Source organism: Bactrocera dorsalis, chromosome 1 (assembly GCF_023373825.1).
Source record: "Bactrocera dorsalis isolate Fly_Bdor chromosome 1, ASM2337382v1, whole genome shotgun sequence".
NCBI classification, from domain to species: domain Eukaryota; kingdom Metazoa; phylum Arthropoda; class Insecta; order Diptera; family Tephritidae; genus Bactrocera; species Bactrocera dorsalis.
In genome coordinates this window covers 12,283,564-12,302,284 of record NC_064303.1, presented here as the reverse complement: position 1 = coordinate 12,302,284, position 18,721 = coordinate 12,283,564, and the positions used below count along the sequence as shown (strand labels likewise).

General features: G+C 36.1%; 1 protein-coding gene and 1 pseudogene across 1 annotated transcript; one reads left to right on the top strand and one right to left on the bottom strand.

Annotated features, from left to right (window-relative positions):
• Positions 1–1,966: 1,966 nt before the first annotated feature.
• On the bottom strand, positions 1,967–4,559 carry LOC125779637 (ribonucleoside-diphosphate reductase large subunit-like; annotated as a pseudogene).
• Positions 4,560–12,002: 7,443 nt separating this feature from the next.
• Positions 12,003–15,290, top strand: LOC125779622 (ribonucleoside-diphosphate reductase large subunit-like). Its single transcript, XM_049460923.1, has 4 exons — positions 12,003–12,160; positions 12,605–12,693; positions 12,798–12,975; positions 13,079–15,290. The coding sequence occupies exons 1-4, from the start codon at positions 12,127–12,129 to the stop codon at positions 15,190–15,192; spliced, it is 2,415 nt and encodes an 804-aa protein (XP_049316880.1). The 5' UTR covers positions 12,003–12,126; the 3' UTR covers positions 15,193–15,290.
• The last annotated feature ends 3,431 nt before the right edge of the window (positions 15,291–18,721 follow it).

Below are 18,721 nucleotides of genomic sequence, written 5' to 3'. Positions count from 1 at the left end.
CCGGAAACAAATATCTACTGGTTGTCATGGACTATTTCAGTAAATGGCCAGAAGTATATGCCTTGCCAAACCAGGAAGCGAAGACCGTAGCCGAGGCGTTTTGTAGAACAATTGGATAACAAGGTTCGGAGTGCCCGTCGAATTACACTCAGATCAAGGCAGAAATTTCGAATCTTCCATTTTCCAAGAAGTCTGTACATTATTGGGCATCCACAAGACGCGGACAACAGCGTTACACCCACAATCAGATGGGATGGTAGAGAGATTCAATCGAACGCTCGAAGAACATCTGCGGAAAATCGTCGATAAAGATCAACGGAATTGGACAAGTGCATCCAGATGTTCCTGCTGGCGTATCGTTCAGCGAAGCACGAGACAAACTGGTTACACGCCAGCGAAGATTATTTTCGGATCTGATCTGCGACTCCCTGCTGATCTTAAGTTTGGAACGAATCCTACAGCTGTAAGAAATGATGGAGATTATTGTTCTCTGCCTTAAAGGAAGAAATGAATGAATTGCATCTAATGGTAAGACAGCATACGCATCTGATGAGCAATAAGATGAAGGACCGGTTCGATCAAGCGGCAAATTCAAAAAGGTTTTGAAGAAGGTGATCTGGTCCTGCTGTACAATCCACTTCGAAAGAAAGGCTTGTCCCCGAAACTGCAGACAGCCTGGGAAGGACCCTATATGGTGATGAAACGACTTAATGACGTGGTATACCGCATACAAAGAAATGGAAAAGCACGATGTAAAATGAAAGTAGTACATTTGGAGAGGCTCGCCCCCCATTTGGTTCAAGAGGATTTGTGCCTAATCGGGACGATTAGGCTTTAGTGGAGGGCAGTGTTACAAAAAGTAGTATTAAGTTGTATTTGTATTACTATATGCATCCCTGATTATGAACAATAGCTGTAGTATATGGAATAGCATTTGTCTTGTTGTAGACATCTGGCGCCGCACTGTCTGCTTGTCTAGTTAAACAATTGCTGAGTCGGGCGCCGCGACTGTCTGCTTGCGTCTGGCGCCGTATAGCCGTATGTTCTGGTAATTTCCAGACGCGATATTCTAGAATGGACACGTCGGCATCAGCGAGAAGTGCGTGGGCTATATAAGCCGTGGCAGCGCCAAACGTAATCAATCAGTGTTAAGAGTAAACTGCTATAGTGTAGACGAGTTGTGAAATAAAAAGTTGTTTGAATTAAATTAAACAGTGTTGATTTTATTTGTCAATCCAGAGATACGAACCTAACAAAGTAAACTAGCAAGCAGTAAATTCGTAACAATATATTTCTGCCAATGAACGTCCTTATTTCTGCTAAATACCAGCGAGAATGATGAATTCCTTACTACAATTCTATCAGGTCTGTTAGCCGCCCAATCGAACCATCATACAGAATTCAATTTGCACCTTATCTATGCTTTAAGTTGTCTGTATAGACCATACATATATTTCATAATAATAATAATAATATAGGGTGGTGATCGTAACCACGGCCTGTATCGCCACGGCGACAATCATTTAAGTATCCTGAATAACAGGAAACGGAGGCTCCGTACAATGTACATACATATGTATATATGTAAATGATTTGTAATGCCCGCCTGTCTGTATGAATGTACGCGAACTAGACTCGGTTTTGGAGATATCGATCTGAAATTTGGCACATGTCCTTTTCTCACAAAGAAGCTACTCCCCACCCCAACAGCTGCTATACAAACTAACCGTGCAAAATTAAGTGTTTGTAAAGAAAACTTTTTATTTGATAAGATACCATCTGTAAGACCGGCACGGAAAACGGTACAATCTCCGGAATGGAAACTTTTTTATTTGTGAAGGGTATTGTAGCTTCAGTGTTATAGAACATTTCATGAATTGTTTCGAAAATTTAAATTATTTTCGAAAGTGTTAAAAATATTGTTTTTGTTGCTTATGACTATAGATTTCAAATAAGGCTGTATTTATTAAAGTTCATGCAAACATTTCAAAACTCCTCTTACACAAAGCAAACAACTGTTATTTAATAACTTACATTTAACACTAAATTTTTATTTCAAATAATTTATGAACCGCACGACATACAGGCATCTTTGTTTTCCAGTGAGCAAACCATATCCGCCAGATTTCGACTGCGATTTGGTGAGCCAGCTTCATCTACCAAAGGCTGAGCTTTAATTTCACCATTCGTCTCCTTGCGGCTTTTATCCACAGTAAATTGTATAGCATTTGCAGCTGGTTTCGTACGCAAATAATACATGCCCGTCTTGAGACCTGCCTTCCAGCCGTAGAAATGTATAGAAGTAAGCTTGCCATAGTTGGGCTCAGCCACGTGTATGTTGAACGACTGACTCTGATCGATGAATGCACCACGATCTGCAGCCATTTTAATCGAGGTTTTCACGGAAATCTCCCAAACAGTTTTGTATAGATCGCGTATGTGCTGTGGTATGGATTCAATATGTTGTATGGAGCCGCGACTGGTTATAATATTATTTTTCATATCATCATCCCACAAACCCAACTCGGTTAGATCGCGTAACAAGTGATGATTTACAACTTGAAATTCACCCGAAAGCACACGACGTGTATAAATATTAGAAGTGTACGGTTCAAATGACTCATTGTTGCCCATAATTTGAGCAGTTGAAGCAGTTGGCATGGGCGCAAGCAGCAAAGAGTTGCGGATACCATTTTCTTTAATTTTCTGCTTCAATTCGGTCCAATTCCAAATATCAGTTGGTGTTTTATCCCACATGTCATACTGTAAAATACCCTTACTAACGGGTGAACCTTTATACGTTTCATAGGTGCCATATTTTTCAGCTAAATCGTTTCGAATATTTGCTGATTCAAACGGAATGCTTCTTCACTTTCGTATGGATAACGCATTAGAATTAAAGCGTCGGCAAAACCTTGTATGCCAATACCAATGGGACGATGTCTGAAATTCGATTTCCTTGCCTCAGGCAAGAGATAATGATTAATGTCTATGATTTTATTCAGATTACGTGTAACAGTCTTTGTGACTTCTTTGAGGCGCTTAAAGTCATACGTTTTCTCAGGTGTGACAAACATATTCAAGGCGATCGAAGCCAAGTTGCACACAGCTACCTCATCGGGTGCCGAATATTCCACAATTTCGGTACATAAATTACTACACTTAATTGTGCCAACATTCTGTTGATTACTCTTTCGATTACAAGCATCTTTATACAACATGTATGGTGTGCCGGTCTCCACTTGCGATTCAATAATGCTAAACCAAAGACTTTGTGCTTTTATTTTCTTATTGGCACGTCCTTCCTGTTCATATTTCAGATATAACTTTTCGAACTCTTCACCCCATACTTCATGTAAACCGGGACACTTGTGTGGACACATTAGCGACCAGTCTTCATCGGCTTCTACACGTTTCATAAATAGATCAGGTATCCACAAGGCATAGAACAAATCTCTGGCGCGATGCTCTTCTTTACCAGTGTTTTTCTTCAAATCCAAAAATTCGAAAATATTAGCATGCCATGGTTCGAGGTAGATGGCAAAGGCACCTGGCGGTTTACCGCCACCTTGATCCACATAGCGTTCTACATTATTGAACACTCGCAGCATAGGCACCAAACCATTTGATGTGCCATTTGTACCCGCAATTGCAGTGCCTTTTGCGCGTATGCAATGTACGTTCAGACCAATACCGCCAGCAGATTTGGAAATCAATGCACATTGATGTGCAGATGTGAAAATACCGTCAATGGAATCGTCCACCATGGTCAGTAGAAAGCATGATGACAATTGCGGCTGCTTAGTGGCAGCAGCGAAAAGCGTTGGAGAAGCATGTGTAAAATAACGTTCGGAAAGCAAGTTGTAAGTTTCGATTGCTGCATCGATGTCTTCGCCATGTATACCGATGGCAACACGCATTAACATATGCTGTGGTCGCTCAACAATTTTGCCATTCAACTTTAGCAAATAGGAACGTTCAAGTGTTTTAAAACCAAAATAATTATAACCAAAATCGCGGGCATAAATAATGGCAGAGTTCAAGCGATCAGCATTCTGCTTTACGACATTATAATGAAAGTCCGATATTATAGGAGTTGGTAATCCCGTTTCGTCGCTCACGTGGAAATAGAGCGCACTTATAACATCTAATTAAGAAAATGTGAATATTTACGTTATTCATGCAACCATATGTTTGTGAGTTTTTTAAGCTTTATTCAACTTTGTGAAAAACAATTTGTGAAAACACTTACCGGAAAATACTTTTTTAGTTTCTTTATGCAAATTTGATATAGCTATGCGAGCAGCCAATGTTGCATAGTCGGCATGTTGTGTTGTAAGACTTGCCGCTATTTCAGCAGCCAAGTTATCAAGCTCTTGGGTGGTGACCCCACAATACAAGCCATTTATAACCTTTAACATGATGGCCACCTTTAGGAGTAATTAAACGGTTATTAACACTTTCTATGTACCGTTGTTTGGAAATATAACATATGTATATGTATAATACATGTCAATTTTATTTACCGGATCCACGAAATCCATACTTAGGCCATAGCAGAGCTTCTCAACACGAGAAGTGAATTTATCGCTGTGTATATCTTCTTTACGCCCATCTGTAGAAAATTAATGACTTATTAAATTCTACAATTTTTAAGAAATTAATGTTATAAGTTTTTGAAAATGGAAATTATGCTATTGCTGGCTAATTACCCGAACTGATACATAAGTATGTATGTATATAACATCATGTTCTATACATACATATGTACATATATCGTACATGTCCAGACATCTCATACACAAAGCATCGTTCCGTTTGAATCAACAAATATTCGAAACTATTTACTATGGCGCCTTGGAAGCCAGTTGCGAATTAGCTGAAAAATATGGCACCTATGAAACGTATAAAGGTTCACCCGTTAGTAAGGGTATTTTACAGTATGACATGTGGGATAAAACACCTACTGATCTTTGGAATTGGACCGAATTGAAGGAGAAAATAAAGCAAAATGGTATCCGCAACTCTTTGCTGCTTGCGCCCATGCCAACTGCTTCAACTGCTCAAATTATGGGCAACAATGAGTCATTTGAACCGTACACTTCTAATATTTATACACGTCGTGTGCTTTCGGGTGAATTTCAAGTTGTAAATCATCACTTGTTACGCGATCTAACCGAGTTGGGTTTGTAGGATGATGATATGAAAAATAATATTATAACCAGTCGCGGCTCCATACAACATATTGAATCCATACCACAGCACATACGCGATCTATACAAAACTGTTTGGGAGATTTCCGTGAAAACCTCGATCAAAATGGCTGCAGATCGTGGTGCATTCATCGATCAGAGTCAGTCGTTCAACATACACGTGGCTGAGCCCAACTATGGCAAGCTTACTTCTATACATTTCTACGGCTGGAAGGCAGGTCTCAAGACGGGCATGTATTATTTGCGTACGAAACCAGCTGCAAATGCTATACAATTTACTGTGGATAAAAGCCGCAAGGAGACGAATGGTGAAATTAAAGCTCAGCCTCCGGTAGATGAAGTTGGTTCACCAAATCGCAGCCGAAATCTGGCGGATATGGTTTGCTCACTGGAAAATAAAGATGCCTGTATGTCGTGCGGTTCATAAATTATTTTTCTTATGATTATAAAATAATCTTATGTTTGTATTATGAATGTTTTTAAAGTTTCGAAATAAAAATTTAGTGTTAAGTGTAAGTTATTAAATAGCAGTTGTTTGCTTTGTGTAAGAGGAATTTCAAAGTATTTTTTGCTTGCACGAATTTTAATAAATACAGCCTTATTTGTAATCTGCAGTCATAAGCAACAAACACTATATTTTTAAGACGAAAATAATTTAAATTTTCTATAGTGTCCCTTTCAAATAAATCATGAGAAACTTAATATTTGGTGGTACTGAAGCTATGATACCTTTGACTGAATTTAATTCACGTTCATACGGCATCACCAATTATTTATGTATACACATATGGTCTCCAACGTTTCCTCCCATTCAGGATATAAAAACGGTTGTTTAATTTTTAAATCATATTTACTTTTTATTAATACAATACAAAATCTTAGGTGTTAGCATATTTATCACAAAACTGTCGTGTCTTTTCTCTAATTGCACAGAGTACACTTTATATTCCTCAGCTTAGTTGGTTAATGAGTCACAACAATTTGTTATTTTGGCTAACGTTTTGCGTAACAAGTATGCGACTTTTTAATAAAATGCAAAAAAATAATAATTTTTACTCTTTTCCATCGGGCAAATAATCATTTCTGACATAATTAATAATATATGTAAATTAGAACGCGTGGGGTTCGGTTGTAAAATTGTACTCAGCTCTGGTTGCCCAGAGCTCCTTTATTTATAGAATTTCTTATCCTAATTCGTGTATGCACCACATTCAGAGTACATACACCAATCTTAATACTAATCTACTGTACATACCGAAGTATGTACACATATCTTAAACATAAGTGTTCTCAACGGCATACACACTATTTCTTATCTTTTAATAGTTTAGGATCATTTCCGTTCCTTTACATTGCATGCATTAAATATTACAGTCTCTAATCAATATGCCTGTTCAAATATATTGAACCTATACTGAAATATACTGTCCACGTTGAAGTGTTTACACTTCAAAATAATTCAAGTATTTATAAATCTTGGGCATTTTAATTACATTTTTCTTTATAAGATAAGCTGGTCGAGCTCGTAATAATTTTTCTTATACAAGATATTTTTTTATTGTCTACATTTTAAATTTTAGTATAATTTTCATTTGCTAATATTAATAACTAATTTCTAAATATATATCCTCCTATGGGATATACGTTCCTTGCTGCATTGCAGATGCGTCGTAGGATTATTGTTAAGATTATACCACCAGCAATTAACAGGATTAGGTTGGTGGTATTCATGCCGTAATGCACCATATGATGCCACTCTAAGTCTAGTGGAAATCCCCAAATGGTAGTTGGTCGCGGAATGTCAGGTATCTTGAGTGCCTGTATGGATCCTTTAAGCTTCAAATGTTTTAGAGGAGGGAGATGTGTTGTGAGGTTAGTTCCTGGTATTTCATACTTAATGCCGGAACTTTTGAGATTGTATGCCCAAAGGTTTACGCTCTCCGTCCTCAAAACGCAATTGGTGTCTAAAGTTATGATGCCTTGTCCATTTAGAATGGTAGTTTGATTACTACCATTGCAGATAGTTTTGGCCGCTACCTTTGATGGCATTGAAAATATCCATGTATTAGGTGAGGAAAGCTGTAACCAAAATTCTTGCGTTGGCATAATATTGACTTCACAGTTAAGTGGTTTGTATGCCTGTTTTATTTTTTAATAATGACATCTCACAAGTCTGCATATGTCCTACGTTAAAGATGGGATGCACTTGTGGACATATTGTCATTCGCACCATATGTTGACATCTGTACAACATTTCATCAGTCATGCTATAGAAAACCGTTTTATTTTCGTTGAAAATAATGTGACGATTTGTTTCCTTAATGCTGACGAAACACCCGTCATGTATTGTGGGGTATGGGTATATTGTGTACATATGGAGTTCTGTTTTGGTAACTAAACGTATTTTTATATTAAACAATATAAAATCTTTAGTTACTTTGGCTGTTGTGGTGGCTATATGTCCGAGTTCAAAGGGGTCAGTATCAGGTAGCCGCAAGCTCTGGTCCAGGTTATTTGAAATTAATTTTATTTGGGCTTCAAACTTTTTTATCGGCTACAGCCTTTCCATGAAGTTACCTCTAGAGTTCCAAAGGACGCTTATAATGTCTCTTTGAAGCATTTCAAAGGTCTCCATTGTTGTGCCGAGTTTGGTGGCTGCTTCATTAAATAACTCACTTTTCAATTGGTCATCGAGAATGGAACTCATTGAATAAATTGAGTCGTTCATTTTTTTAAAGTTATCCCAGTAAGCTTAATTTTGACGCTTTAAAACATCTAAGGTAACGTCTTCCACTGAAGATTGATTTCGCAACAATCCCAGCAAGTAGTTTTCGTTCTCCTTAGCCTTCTCTATTTTTTCCGTAAGAACTTCTGCATGCTCTTCATCCATCAGTCCAAACAAGGAGTGGTATAATGACCCTATTAAGGATAACACTGACCTTGTCTTCCGTTGCATCCTCCTCCCCGTGAACGCAATGATGTCGTGAAGCTGTTCAATCTCTAAATATTTGTTGTGCAGCTGCTGAGCCATTTCGTTCACTTTATCCTCTTTAAATATAGTTGAGTCTTTTAAGTATTTCAACGAATTTGAAATTTGCTGCTTTTCAACCGAGTATTGAAGAAGATCAATGTAGACAATTATATCCCACGCTGTTCTAGTCAACCCAACAGGCCCTATTTGTTCCAAAAATACCCCAGAACTATTCTTAAAATAACTTACATTTAAGCATTTTACAGATGGTACAACTTTAAGTAAGCTTAATAATGTTAAAATTAAGTTTTTATTTTTTATACGAGTCGACCGCCTTGGTATATTAACATTTGCCTCAATCGGATCATCTCTTGTTTTTTCTTCGATAGGAAAATAAAAAACATTGTGTATTGCTCTTTTTGATGTACCATTGCTTGTCCTTACGTTTCCATTCTATTCTACATTTGCCATCTTGGCTTAAAATGACGTTTTCAATACGTCCTCTTCGCCACTGTATTGGTGGGATATTTTCTTCTTTAGAAGTACCAAGGTACCAGTTTTGACATTTTCAAAAGGAACTTGACATTTATTTCTTTTTTGCAGTTCATTTAAATATTCATGAGACCATCGCTTACAGAATTCTTTTGAATTCTTTTCGACCGATTTCAAATGGTCCCTTAACCCTTGGTAACTTTGGTTGTAGTTCGTGTCAACGATAGTTGATAAAGGTTCTCCTACCAAAAAATGACCTGGTGTTAATACCTGGAGATCATTTGGATTGTTTGATAATGGGGTAATAGGTCTTGAATTAAGTACGGCTTCTATTTGTGACATGTGTGTGGACATTTCTTCAAAAGTCATTATACCTTCAACTACTCGGAAAAAATGTTTTTAACTGATTTAACAGCCGCTTTCCACAATCCTCCTACATGTGGGGATCTTGTTGGTATATTTATCCAGGTTATTTCTCTTTGATTAAAAAATTCTGATAATTCTGTTTTATGTGAGTTTTTCTGAAATAATTTGAAAACTTCGCGAAGACTAATGGCTGCTCCAAAAAAATTGGTCCCGTTATCTGAATAGATTTTGTGGGGGCAACTTCTCCTAGAAATAAATCTTTTTAGAGCACCAATAAAAGCTGCTGAAGAAAGATCTGATACTACATACTAGTGGCAAAGCACACGAAGACACAGACATAAGCTTTATCAGCCTTTTTTCCACGTATTTTATGATGTATCCAAATTGGACCGAGGAAGTCCATTCCAACTATATAAAATGGGCGCGTTATTAATAGTCTATCTTGCGGTAAGTTTCCCATTAACTGATGTAGGGAGCGAGGGTTTGCTTTAAATCAACTATAACATTTATTTACAACTTTGCTTGCTAATTGTCTACCTCTTAAAATCCAAAACTTTTGCCTGGTTATTGCTAGTAAACCCGGTGGTCCAATGTGTAGAGGTTTAACATGTACTTATGTATATGATTTACTAATAAACGAACGATTTCATCTTCATAAGGGAGAAGTATAGGGTGCTTAGCATCTAGATTACTACTTTGAATCCTACCTCCTACTCTTATAATATTATTGTTGTCTACAATTGGAACTAAAGTGGCTAGTTTGGAATTTTTTGGAATTCGCTTGTTGGAATCGATAAGTTTTAGTTCTAGATCAAAGTATTTTTTTGTATTTGACAAACTATATAATTTAATGCTTTTCGTTTATAAAAAATTGTTTTCATTAATGGTTTTTCCTAATGATATCTATAAATTTAAATATGTTAGCTATAACGTTTTGTAGAAATTCGAAACGATTTTTTAACGTTCTACTAAGAGAACAGCCGCACATAGTTCAAGCCGCGGCAATGTTATTATCTTTATATTTACTCGTTAACTCATCATTTTCGTGCTGGCTGATAAATTCAAGCACAGTATCACGAGTTTTTTCTATAAGTCTCTCTATGCTATCTAGAGAGCATATTTCGTTTAATTCGCAGTCTTCAATATTCTTTTTTAATTCTGTTAATAAGAATTGAAGCCTGCGAACTAAACCAGGATTTGGAAGGCATTCCATTTTCCTGGGAGCACTATTTTCATTAATTATTGCGATCAATTCGCTTAACTTGCCGTGCGCTGTCAAATAAAGCGTGCCTACCGATCCTTCTACATCATTCTTATATCGGTATTCTGCTTGAGACGATTGTCTCATGTCTCTAAATAATTGTAGTAAAGAATTCACCTCACAACCACAGAATTCACGCTGTGAAATGTTAACATAACATAACATAACATACATAACATAACAGTTCTCCACATACTCAAAAAGAGAATATGAAGAGAAATAAATACATGTATTTTCGGCATATAATGACGTGGCATGTATGCCCAAGCAGAGAATATGAAGAGACATAAATAAGCATAAGCATGCCAAGTCAATATGGCAGCCGCATTGGCGAAGCCCAAATGTAGTAAATTTTACAACAAAAACGATTTCATTCATAAACACAGGCTCATATTCCACAAGCGACCTAAAATAAAATAAATAAATTAATAAATTCTAAGAAAGAAGTGAGAAAAGTGCCAACATAAGAGTATACATTCATACATATTTACGCCTAGTTTGTATGCGAAGCAGTTACAGCGGCAAGGGAAGCGGTGACAATCGTCGGCCGTTCGTTTATTTTTTTTCGGCACAGCTTGGATTTTCTACCAGAAACACAATGTTGTGATGCTTTGTCGTCGCGTCAGTGCTTCGACAAATTGACTCTTGGTTGACCACGACAACGGAGATGCGAAAGATGCGTGCGGCACTTGTTATTCAAAAATATAATAAATCATCAAATACAAATATATTTGCGCGCTGTGGCATTATTGATTAAGAGCGGCCAAGTATATATATATACATATATAGTTTTGTACACATCTAACTTTTCAATTATAATTTTTCATAATATAAAATACCAAAACTGAAATCAAACTATTAAAACTAGTTTATATATTTATAAATAATAGCACTCGACTCTGATTTTGAGTTAATTTAAGAAGTTTCGAACATATTGAAGACGTTTTTTATAATTACTACAGTATATCGAGATTGGCAACCCTGCTTTGTGAAAGAGCAATCTGCTAACTCGTTTCTGCGGGGAAACCCCCAATTCGTTAGAAATTTTATGGTAAGCAGGCGGTAGAAACGGTGTTGGCTAATCATTTACATTGCGCTCTCATAAGATTCATTTCGGCATATGTATGTGTTTGAAGAAACAGTGGTTCATAACCTGAAGTTATTATTGAAATTACTTTTTATAAGGAAGTTTAAAGAAATAACCAGGTTTGAAGCTTTTTGCTTCGAAAATTATATCTATGTTTGGAAGCACATACACTTGTGAATAATTTTTTTCAATAATGAAATTAAACAAACATAAAATAAGAAGTAGGTTATCTGATTTAAATTTTGATACAATAATGCGTGTAGCTACAGCAAATGGGATTAAACCAAACATAGAATTTATTATGTCAAATAAACTAAATTAAATGCTGTTATAAAGACATATTAAAAAAAATATTACTAAAATAAAATATTTATTATACTTTTTGTTATTTGTCTTACATTTTATAAATTTTTGGTAGTTACAAAGAAACATAAAACTGTTAGGCAATTTTACAGTTATTACCCACAGTGCAACTCCCATATATGTGTGTATGCGCGCGCTCTCATTTGTAAGCATGGTGTGGTAAAATACGTTACTCTCACCCGCGATGACCCCCTCATCTAGTCGTGCCGGAACGGGCAATATGCCACCCCTGCTCTAGTGTACATTGTATATACCGAGATATGCCAATTTCAAAAGTATTTTTGGCGCGTTTTAGCAACATTCTACTTGCGGAATTTGCCGCATTTTGCAGTTTAATTGATTCTTGTAAATTGTGTTAAATAATTTGTTTTAAATGGAGTCAGCAAAATTATATGTAATTAAAAGAGGTAAGTTTAGCTTTATGACTATTTTAATGGTTATTTTGTTTAAAATATGGGCAGTGATTGCAAATTTAATTTCTAAGAAAATGTGCATCATGCTTATGGTTACTTTGTCTAAGAAGAGCTTTGAATTATCCTATACTTTATGGAATGATAGGTTTAAAGGTTTTACATTAATATCCCATAGCAGTTATTATTTTATTTTTTAACAAAATCGTATAATACGTATGTATGTATGTATACACAAGTTGTGAAATATGTACATAGGTGCATTGTGTATGACATGTCTGGACATGTACGATATATAGAACATATGTACTTACATATGTACTTAAGTATGTATCAGTTCGGGTAATTAGCCGGCAATAGCATAATTTCCATTTGCAAAAACTTATAACTTTAATTTCTATAAAATTTTAGAATTTAACTGTAGTTATTAATTTTGTACAGATGGGCGTAAAGAAGATATACACAGCGATAAAATCACTTCTCGTGTTGAGAAGCTCTGCTATGGCCTCAATATGGATTTCGTGGATCCGGTAAATAAAATTGACATGTATTATACACATACATACATACATATGTTATATTTCCAAACAACGGTACATAGAAAGTGCTAATAACCTTTTAATTACTCCTAAAGGTGGCCATCACATTAAAGGTTATAAATGGATTGTATTGTGGAGTCACCACCCAAGAGCTTGATAACTTGGCTGCTGAAATAGCGGCAAGTCTTACAACACAACATGCCGACTATGCAACATTGGCTGCTCGCATAGTTATATCACATTTGCATAAAGAAACTAAAAAAGTATTTTCCGGTAAGTGTTTTTTAAATTTTTTTCCCACAAAGTTGAATAAAGCTTAAAAAAAACTTAATTATGGTTGCATGAATAACGTAAATATTTACATTTTTTTAATTAGATGTTATAAGTGCGCTCTATTTCCACGTGAGCGACGAAACTGGATTACCAACTCCTATAATATCGGACTTTCATTATAATGTTGTAAAGCAGAATGCTGATCGCTTAAACTCTGCCATTATTTATGCCCGCGATTTTGGTTATAATTATTTTGGTTTTAAAACACTTGAACGTTCCTATTTGCTAAAATTAAATGGCAAAATTGTTGAGCGACCACAGCATATGTTAATGCGTGTTGCCATCGGTATACATGGCGAAGACATCGATGCAGCAATCGAAACTTACAACTTGCTTTCCGAACGTTATTTTACGCATGCTTCTCCAACGCTATTTGCTGCTGCCACTACGCAGCCGCAATTGTCATCATGCTTTCTACTGACCATGGTGGACGATTCCATTGATGGTATTTTCACATCTGCACATCAATGTGCATTGATTTCCAAATCTGCTGGCGGTATTGGTCTGAACGTACATTGCATACGTGCAAAAGGCACTGCAATTGCGGGTACAAATAGCAAATCAAATGGTTTGGTGCCTATGTTGCGAGTGTTCAATAATATAGCACGCTATGTGGATCAAGGGTGCGGTAAACGGCCCGGCGCCTTTGCCATCTACCTCGAACCATGGCATGCTGATATTTTCGAATTTTTGGATTTGAAGAAAAACACTGGTAAAGAAGAGCATCGCGCCAGAGATTTGTTCTATGCCTTGTGGATACCTGATCTATTTATGAAACGTGTAGAAGCCGATGAAGACTGGTCGCTAATGTGTCCACACAAGTGTCCCGGTTTACATGAAGTATGGGGTGAAGAGTTCGAAAAGTTATATCTGAAATATGAACAGGAAGGACGTGCCAATAAGAAAATAAAAGCACAAAGTCTTTGGTTTAGCATTATTGAATCGCAAGTGGAGACCGGCACACCATACATGTTGTATAAAGATGCTTGTAATCGAAAGAGTAATCAACAGAATGTTGGCACAATTAAGTGTAGTAATTTATGTACCGAAATTGTGGAATATTCGTCACCCGATGAGGTAGCTGTGTGCAACTTGGCTTCGATCGCCTTGAATATGTTTGTCACACCTGAGAAAACGTATGACTTTAAGCGCCTCAAAGAAGTCACAAAGACTGTTACACGTAATTTGAATAAAATCATTGACATTAATCATTATCCCTTGCCGGAGGCAAGGAAATCGAATTTCAGACATCGTCCCATTGGTATTGGCATACAAGGTTTTGCTGACGCTTTGATTTTAATGCGTTATCCATACGAAAGTGAAGAAGCATTCCGTTTGAATCAGCAAATATTCGAAACGATTTACTATGGCGCATTGGAAGCCAGTTGCGAATTAGCTGAAAAATATGGCACCTATGAAACGTATAAAGGTTCACCCGTTAGTAAGGGTATTTTACAGTATGACATGTGGGATAAAACACCAACTGATCTTTGGAATTGGACCGAATTGAAGGAGAATATAAAGCGACATGGTATCCGCAACTCTTTGCTGCTTGCGCCCATGCCAACTGCTTCAACTGCTCAAATTATGGGCAACAATGAGTCATTTGAACCGTACACTTCTAATATTTATACACGTCGTGTGCTTTCGGGTGAATTTCAAGTTGTAAATCATCACTTGTTACGCGATCTAACCGAGTTGGGTTTGTGGGATGATGATATGAAAAATAATATTATAACCAGTCGCGGCTCCATACAACATATTGAATCCATACCACAGCACATACGCGATCTATACAAAACTGTTTGGGAGATTTCCGTGAAAACCTCGATTAAAATGGCTGCAGATCGTGGTGCATTCATCGATCAGAGTCAGTCGTTCAACATACACGTGGCTGAGCCCAACTATGGCAAGCTTACTTCTATACATTTCTACGGCTGGAAGGCAGGTCTCAAGACGGGCATGTATTATTTGCGTACGAAACCAGCTGCAAATGCTATACAATTTACTGTGGATAAAAGCCGCAAGGAGACGAATGGTGAAATTAAAGCTCAGCCTTTGGTAGATGAAGTTGGTTCACCAAATCGCAGTCGAAATCTGGCGGATATGGTTTGCTCAGTGGAAAACAAAGATGCCTGTATGTCGTGCGGTTCATAAATTATTTTTCTTATGATTATAAAATAATCTTATGTTTGTATTATGAATGTTTTGAAAGTTTCGAAATAAAAATTTAGTGTTAAGTGTAAGTTATTAAATAGCAGTTGTTTACTTTGTGTAAGAGGAGTTTTGAAATGTTTGCATGAACTTTAATAAATACAGCCTTATTTGAAATCTATAGTCATAAACAACAAAAACTATAATTTTAACACTTTCGAAAATAATTTAAATTTTCGATAATGTCCCTTTCAAACAATTCATGAAAAACTTAATGTTCGATAACACTGAAGCTACAATACCCTTCACAAATAAAAAAGTTTCCATTCCGGAGATTGTACCGTTTTCCGTGCCGGTCTTATTGATGATAGGTTATCAAATAAAAAAGTTTTCTTTACAAAAACTTAATTTATACAGAGAATGTATAAACTAACTCTAAACCAGAGAACTTAAAGCATAGAGAAGGTGCAAATTGAATTCTGTATGATGGTTCGATTGGGCGGCTAACAGACCTGATAGAATTGTAGTAAGGAATTCACCATTCTCGCTGCTATTTAGCAGAAATGAGCACGTTCTCTGGCAGAAATATATGTAAAACGACTGATCTCACGCGAGAATGAATAAAGAGAAATGCTTTGAAGAAAATATATTAAAAAAAAAAGGTAAAAATTTAAATTTTTTTACAAAATCGTGAAAATTTAGATAAAAAATAATTTTAAATAAATTATTATTTGAAATAAATTGTATTTATTTTGAGTATTACAAAGTGAAGATGTGCCAAATGAACTTCATTTCTTCAAAGAAAATTAATGACCTTCAGGAAATATACATATGTATTCGCATTATTTTGTTATCATTTCCATATTTGTACCAATAGAACTTCTATGGCATACATATGTATGTACATATGTATATTATTTCTTTGGCACATTTGTCTCTATGTTTACGAAAGCAAATGCGAGCCACATACATATGTACATACATTCATAATAACAAGTGCCGCACGCATCTTTCGCATCTCCGTTGTCACGGTCAGCCAAGAGTCAATCTGTCGAAGCACTGCCGCGACGACAAAGCATCACAACATTGCTTTCCTGGTAGAAAATCCAAGCTGTGCCGAAAAAAAAAATAAACGAATGGCCAACGATTGTCACCGCTTCCCTTGCCGCTGTAACAGCTTCGCCTTCAAACTAGGCGTAAATATGTATGAATGTATATACATATGTACATATACTCCTATGTTGGCACTTTTCTCCCTTCTTTCTTAGAATTTATTTATTTATTTTATTTTATTTGAGGTCGTTTGTGGAATATGAACCTGTGTTTATGAATGAAATCGTTTTTGTTGTAAAATTTACTACTTTTCGGCTTCGCCAATTCGGCTGCCATATTGACTTGGCACGCTTATGCTATTTGAGGCAGTTGTTGTTTTTGTAGAACAATGTTTAAATTTTTTGTTGGTGACATATTCACATGTGTACACATATGTATGTTTGTTGCTTGTGCATTATTTGTTCGGAAGTTCATACAAATACATGATATTTATTAGTATTGCATATTATGTAAAAATGTATATGTACATATGTATGTATTTGCATACATTGCACATACAAATTAATGACTTACTTGTTATAAAGTCAAAAAATTAAAATTTTGTGGTCAGGAGTCGAAATCAACTTAACAACTAACTCTTAATACTAATTAACATATTCTTAATATTGCCTAAATCTACCTGCGTCAGCACTTGGCAATTGGCGCATGCCGGATGTTGTTGCAAGTGTTTTATTTTGCTTATTCCCTTTTTAGGTCGATCCAGAATTTTGATCGGCGCATGCCGGATATTGCACTGCTGAAATTGACGATTTTGCTGAGCGCGCGTCTGGGCTATTTCCCAGTTCTTTGTAATTGTTGACTTAGCGCTATAGTGTTGGTGTCAGCTTTGGTTTCAACTTAGCTGGCGCTAACATACATGTGATACCCTGGTTGAAAGCAAAAATTGAAGCATGAAAATATCACAATGCTGTCGGGAGTATCATAAGGAGCATGCATACATATGTATGTATGTACAGCTGTGTTCACGAAAATAGTAGTGCCGGTGGCTACTAACTATTTAACAGAAAAACCACATGATAAGAAGAATATTCGATTAGAAAGTTATAAAAAACCTAATTTTTAATTAATGTATGATATATTTACAGTTTTATCTACCATAAATTTTTTTTAGTTTACATACAGTTATTAAATTAAAATAAAATTGAAAAATTATGCTGTTCAAGAAAATAGTAGTGGCTATTAAAAAAGACGATAAAACTAAGAATATGAAAGTAACAGTAAATATTTCATATTTAATATGTTTCCTAAGGCCTAATATTTTGTTGTAAATCCGTTGTTGTTTATAACAGCTAGGCATCGGCGTGGCATGGAATCAATAAGGTCCTTACAACGCCTCACAGAGATTTCAGCCCATGCTTCCTTAAACACTTGCCAAAGCTCTGTGTTTTTCGATGGTTTTGCTGGTGCTACACTTCTCCTGACATCGCCTCATAAGTTTTCGATAGGGTTTAGGTGCGAAGATTGTACTGGCCATGGTATCAAGTAGATGTTTTCAGATGCAGACCACTGATTAGCTAGTTTGCTCGTATGTTTAGGATCATTATCCTGATGAAATGTCCATTTTAACTACATTTTCCAATTAGCATACGGTAGCATTACATCATTCAATGTATTAATGTACACTGCTTGTTCCATAATGCCACTGATCAAAGAGATTGGACCATCGCCAGCATACGACGAACAAGCCCACACCATAGTCTTTAGCCCACCATATTTAAAAGTCTTTGTGATGCACCTTGGGTGGTATTCTGTGTTTGGGGGACAACGAACACACTGCCTGGAGCCTATACCACCAAAAAAAAACAATTTTTATCTCATCCGTAAATAAAATGTTGTGCTACTTTTGGACGGGCCAATACATATGGTCTTTCGCAATCTTTTATTCTTGCATTGACGTGCTTCTTCGTCAAAAGGGGTACTTTTCTCGGATTCCTGCATGTAAATTAGCTTCTATTAGCCTTCGGCTAACTGTGACAGCACTGACCAGTAGATTCAATTCATTTTTAATTATTTTTGACGACGCCTAAGGCTTTGCTTTGCTGTATCGCACAATTCGTCGGTCCTCCAGAAATGTAGTCTTGCGCTTACCACCACAAGTTTCCGGCTTAATAGTATGATGAATAGCATTAAATATCATCGGAGAAGTGCAACCAATAATTTCTTCGATTTATTTATATGTTTTGCCCTGATCTCTCAAGTTACCAATTAACTCTCGCTTTTTGATTGAGCAATGCTTTTTTCAACCCACTAAACAATAAATAAAGACCGGTTTCAATAAATTTATATCACACAATTACTATATTATTTTAATACACTTTTTGATGTCAGTTAAAATTAAAAATAAAAAAATTTTTATTTTTTTTTTTCAACTATTCCCGTCAAGCACTACTATTTTAATGAACAAGAGATTTTTGGTGCA

What these genes read in the sequence shown, in the direction of transcription:
- LOC125779622 (XM_049460923.1), top strand. Translation starts at nt 12,127, where the DNA reads ATGGAGTCAGCAAAATTATATGTAATTAAAAGAG. An exon ending in ATTATATGTAATTAAAAGAG is followed by an intron (nt 12,161 to 12,604) that starts GTAAGTTTAGCT and finishes AATTTTGTACAG; the next exon opens with ATGGGCGTAAAGAAGATATA. An exon ending in AACTAAAAAAGTATTTTCCG is followed by an intron (nt 12,976 to 13,078) that starts GTAAGTGTTTTT and finishes TTTTTTAATTAG; the next exon opens with ATGTTATAAGTGCGCTCTAT.